The sequence below is a fragment of the Rhizophagus irregularis genome, chromosome 16 (assembly GCF_026210795.1).
Source record: "Rhizophagus irregularis chromosome 16, complete sequence".
NCBI lineage: Eukaryota > Fungi > Glomeromycota > Glomeromycetes > Glomerales > Glomeraceae > Rhizophagus > Rhizophagus irregularis.
In genome coordinates, this window is record NC_089444.1 from 2,675,596 (window position 1) to 2,679,555 (window position 3,960).

At 33.0% G+C, this 3,960-nt stretch overlaps 2 protein-coding genes across 2 annotated transcripts; one reads left to right on the forward strand and one right to left on the reverse strand.

The window, feature by feature from the left end:
* Window positions 1-748: 748 nt before the first annotated feature.
* OCT59_008335 (uncharacterized protein) lies at window positions 749-1,006 on the reverse strand (the record flags this gene model as incomplete). The annotated part of the gene is made up of 1 exon (XM_066142378.1): window positions 749-1,006. The coding sequence occupies one exon, from the start codon at window positions 1,004-1,006 to the stop codon at window positions 749-751; it is 258 nt and encodes an 85-aa protein (XP_065999266.1).
* Window positions 1,007-2,688: 1,682 nt separating this feature from the next.
* On the forward strand, window positions 2,689-3,045 carry OCT59_008336 (uncharacterized protein; the record flags this gene model as incomplete). Its single annotated transcript, XM_066142379.1, has 1 exon — window positions 2,689-3,045. The coding sequence occupies one exon, from the start codon at window positions 2,689-2,691 to the stop codon at window positions 3,043-3,045; it is 357 nt and encodes a 118-aa protein (XP_065999267.1).
* Window positions 3,046-3,960: the final 915 nt, after the last annotated feature.

The following is a 3,960-nucleotide window of genomic DNA, read 5'->3' on the forward strand; positions in this document are numbered from 1 at the left end:
AGTCAATTAATTAGGAAAGTTATTGCATCAATCCTTTTTAATTGTATCATAGGCAATAAATAAAATAGTGATTATTATTACTTATAGTTATAGCATTATCTGTTATTGTATTTATAAAATTGTATTAGGAAAATATAACGGAATTAATAGTAAATTATTATATGATACCATATATAATTTTGATTTACATAGTTGACCGCTCACCCCAATGACGCAAGAAAGAACAATACGTTAGAGGTTGACCCTAATTAAGATGAAGCTATGAAGCAGGCAAAGATATTCGATGAGAAAAATCAACTACTGAAGTTTTCCATGTGCTTATCAAGATTTCTAAATTTCCTGAAGACCGGGAAATCATTATTGAAGCTGTACTGGTGAAAAAGAGCAGATGATGACTCCTGACCTTGGATGAGAAACAGGACAGACTCGAGGCCAATTCCAGAACTCACCCGCCAACCTGGAAAGAATAAAAAAAGTAACAAAAATGAACATAAAAATACTATCTAGTACCTAAATTATATCCTAAAATATTATAATAAAAATTTTCAAATAAATCTATATTATCGAACCAAATTCAATTTCTAAGAACCTGAATGTAAGAAATTATTTGATGTCCATCTAAAGATGTTAGCCATAATTCAAAAAAGTGCTATAACACAAAATTTTTATATGCCATAATTAATTAAGGCTATAAAAATCTTATAGCTGTAATTCAAAATTTTTCAAAAAATAATTAAGGCTAACATCTTTATGTCCATCTAATATGAGCATCATTATCATAAAAACCACCTCTACGGTTATAGGGAGTGGAATTATTTTGATTAAAATTATCATGATTGTGATTAGTTCTTTGATTTTCTTTCTTGTTTGAGGTTGTGTGGTTATTGCTCAACTTGTTATGCTTCCTGTAAAATTTCTTTTTCTTTTTGGTAATGTTAAAGTTGCATTCCCATTCTTTGACAGCATTGTTATGGCGATTCCAAATGTTTGTATCAATTTTATCCATGATTATATTCACAAATTTTATAAATATTTCAAATCATTTCTTCTTTTTTGGTAAATAATTGTAAAAAATATCTATTAGGTCTCTTGGGACCAAATGATGAATTAATAAGTAAAAAGGATGATCAATTGGTAAAAATGAATCAAAATTTGTATCAAATAATTTTAATCCTTTGATAGTGGTATTTAACCCATAATCTTGCAGCCACTTCTTTTGTTATAAAAATTTAATAAATGTCAGATGATTCTAAAATTAATTGTGATATAATAAGGGTATGGGCAGGACAAAAACCTATACAGTCAACTCCCTCTATAGTCACTCCCGTTATAGTCACATTCTACTATATAGTCACACCAGTTGAATGTTCAAAACACTTTATTATTAAAATCTATCCTATATAGTCACAATCTATCTATAGTCACTATCACACCTATCCTCAAAAATCTTATATTAAAAAGAACCGTTTATAATCACAGTTATATAAAGAATATATTAAATAACTTGGCATCTAATAATCGTACAAAGATGTACCATAGCTTATTAGAATCATCTCACTGAGACGAATCGAATGGTGGTAGTTTTATCCTTTCATGATCACTGGCTGATGAGTTATTCAACAAAATGTTAAGCATCGGCATTATTATATTTCTTGATTTACGTTTACTGCGCCATTTAACGTTTTTCTGAATTTCTCGGTACGTAGTGATTATAAAAAGGCAATTAATAGCTCGTTGGAATCCCCTCATCAAGACGAATCGAATGGTGGTAAGATCATCTCTCTGTGATCAATATTGACAGAGTTACTACTTAAAAACCATTAATATTTTTTTAACTTCGGAAATTAATCTAGTGATTGGATATTGATGTATTTTATACCATTAGAACCGTATCATCGAGACGAATCGAATGGCGGTAAGATCATTTCTCTACGATTAATATTGGCTGAGTTACGATACAATAAAGTTTTAAGTATAATTTTGGCTAAAATTATGTTAATTTTTGGCCGGAATTATGATATACTAATATAAGAAATTTTTTATATAGTCATATCTCTTTATAATCACCAAATATGAACTGTCCCAAATGTGTGACTATAAAGAGAGTTGACTGTATATTCATTATTATCTTTGGCAGAATTACATTCTATCACCCTATTAGCTCCCCTGTACATACTTTCCCTATCTTTAAAATATACGTATGCATATAACAGTAGTATGAAAACCCCAATTCTGACTCACCCCCACCATATAATCTAAAATACTACCACTTTATATAATCTAATTACCACCATCATATAACTTAATTACCATCATATAATCCACCTACCACTTTTACTATAATTTAACTACCACTTTATATAATCTAGTTACCACCATCATATAATTTTAATTACCACCATATAATCCACCTACCACTTTTCATATAATCTAGTTACCATCATATAGTTTTATTACCACCATACAATTCTATTACCACCACACAATCTGAAAAAATTAACCGAACAAGAAATAGGATTTCAAAGCCAACGGAGCCAAAAAAGGTAAGGAATATTAACCCATCCAGGAAACCAGCCATGGAGTCAATAGAGCGGAATAGCAAGGCAAGCAATTACCCTTATACCGAGAAAAAATGTAATTGAATAAAAGGTAGGTACCAAGTTACTATACAGATAAATAGTACATAACATGGTATATACTGCAGTATCAGCAATTCCTGAACTTGTAGGCCATATCCTGGAATACATTCCAAATAGAAATTTTGGGACACATCTTCTAGAAGTCAGCCCAATCTGGAGAGTTGAAGCTGAACGAGTACTCTGGAAGCGGCATAAAGAAGCCGAGGAGGCATACGACAGGGCAGTAGAAAAGAAGGAAAAAGCAAATGATGCTCTTGGTCGATCAGAGGAGGAGGGTAATAGAAATCGTGACCTCCGTGAACTTGAATGGGAGGCATATCAAAAGGCTTGTAAAGAGAGAACAAATGCCGCAGTAGAGCATATTATAGTAAAAGAAGCTATTCGCCGTTGTAACTTACAACTATAAGTTACTTAAGGATAGAGAATACATCGGGACGAGGATGTGTTCGGTGACTCGGATGATGATGACTCAGATGGTGAGGAATAGTTTAGGAAGACAGTACTAATCTGTCTCCCTCTTTTTTTACCCTCATAGGGTAGGCGAACAATTAATTTTATTTTCAGAAAAAATGTAATTGAATAAAAGAGGAGTATAAAAAGTTTACAAGATGTCAACACATCAAGCAAGAAGTGCCCAACACAGACAAGTCACCCGATCAGTTCTAGCTGAACTCAAGCAGGTACCTGTCAAGTCCATCCCATATCCCCGCTCAAATGCAAAATTGCAGGAATATGAGGATGAGATCTGCCAAATCCGTGAAGCACAAGCGGCGGTAACCAATGAAGAGATAACCCGCATGATGCAAATTGACCCAGACCCACATTATGAGGTAGTCTTTGAACGTCGTGATCAGGTACGTATAGGAAAGGAGTTAACAGACTCAAACTTTACGGCTGATATTGCTATAGGAACACCTGGAGAGCATGACTATGCTTCATTTCTTACAGCACACAGTCAAACAATCCAGAATATTCTTCGGGATGAAAGAAATCGATTGGGATCAATAAAAGTAAGAATTGGAATATTTGCCACAATAAGACGTTTAGATTCTTACCTTGAGGGATTATTCGGAGATGGTAACTTTAGTGAAGATGATGGAGTAGAGTATATCTACAGATACAACATACCATTTAAAACTCGCAATATGCCAATCCTACCATCAACAGATATTAATGGTACATTTAACTTTGCATTAGCAAGAATCATGCAGAAAGTAGAAGACTATGTAAATTACGGATCAGGTTGGGAATTCTATCGTGTAGAAAAAATATTTATAGAAATCTCGCAATTCCAACCACCCACAGGAGCAGGACATATACC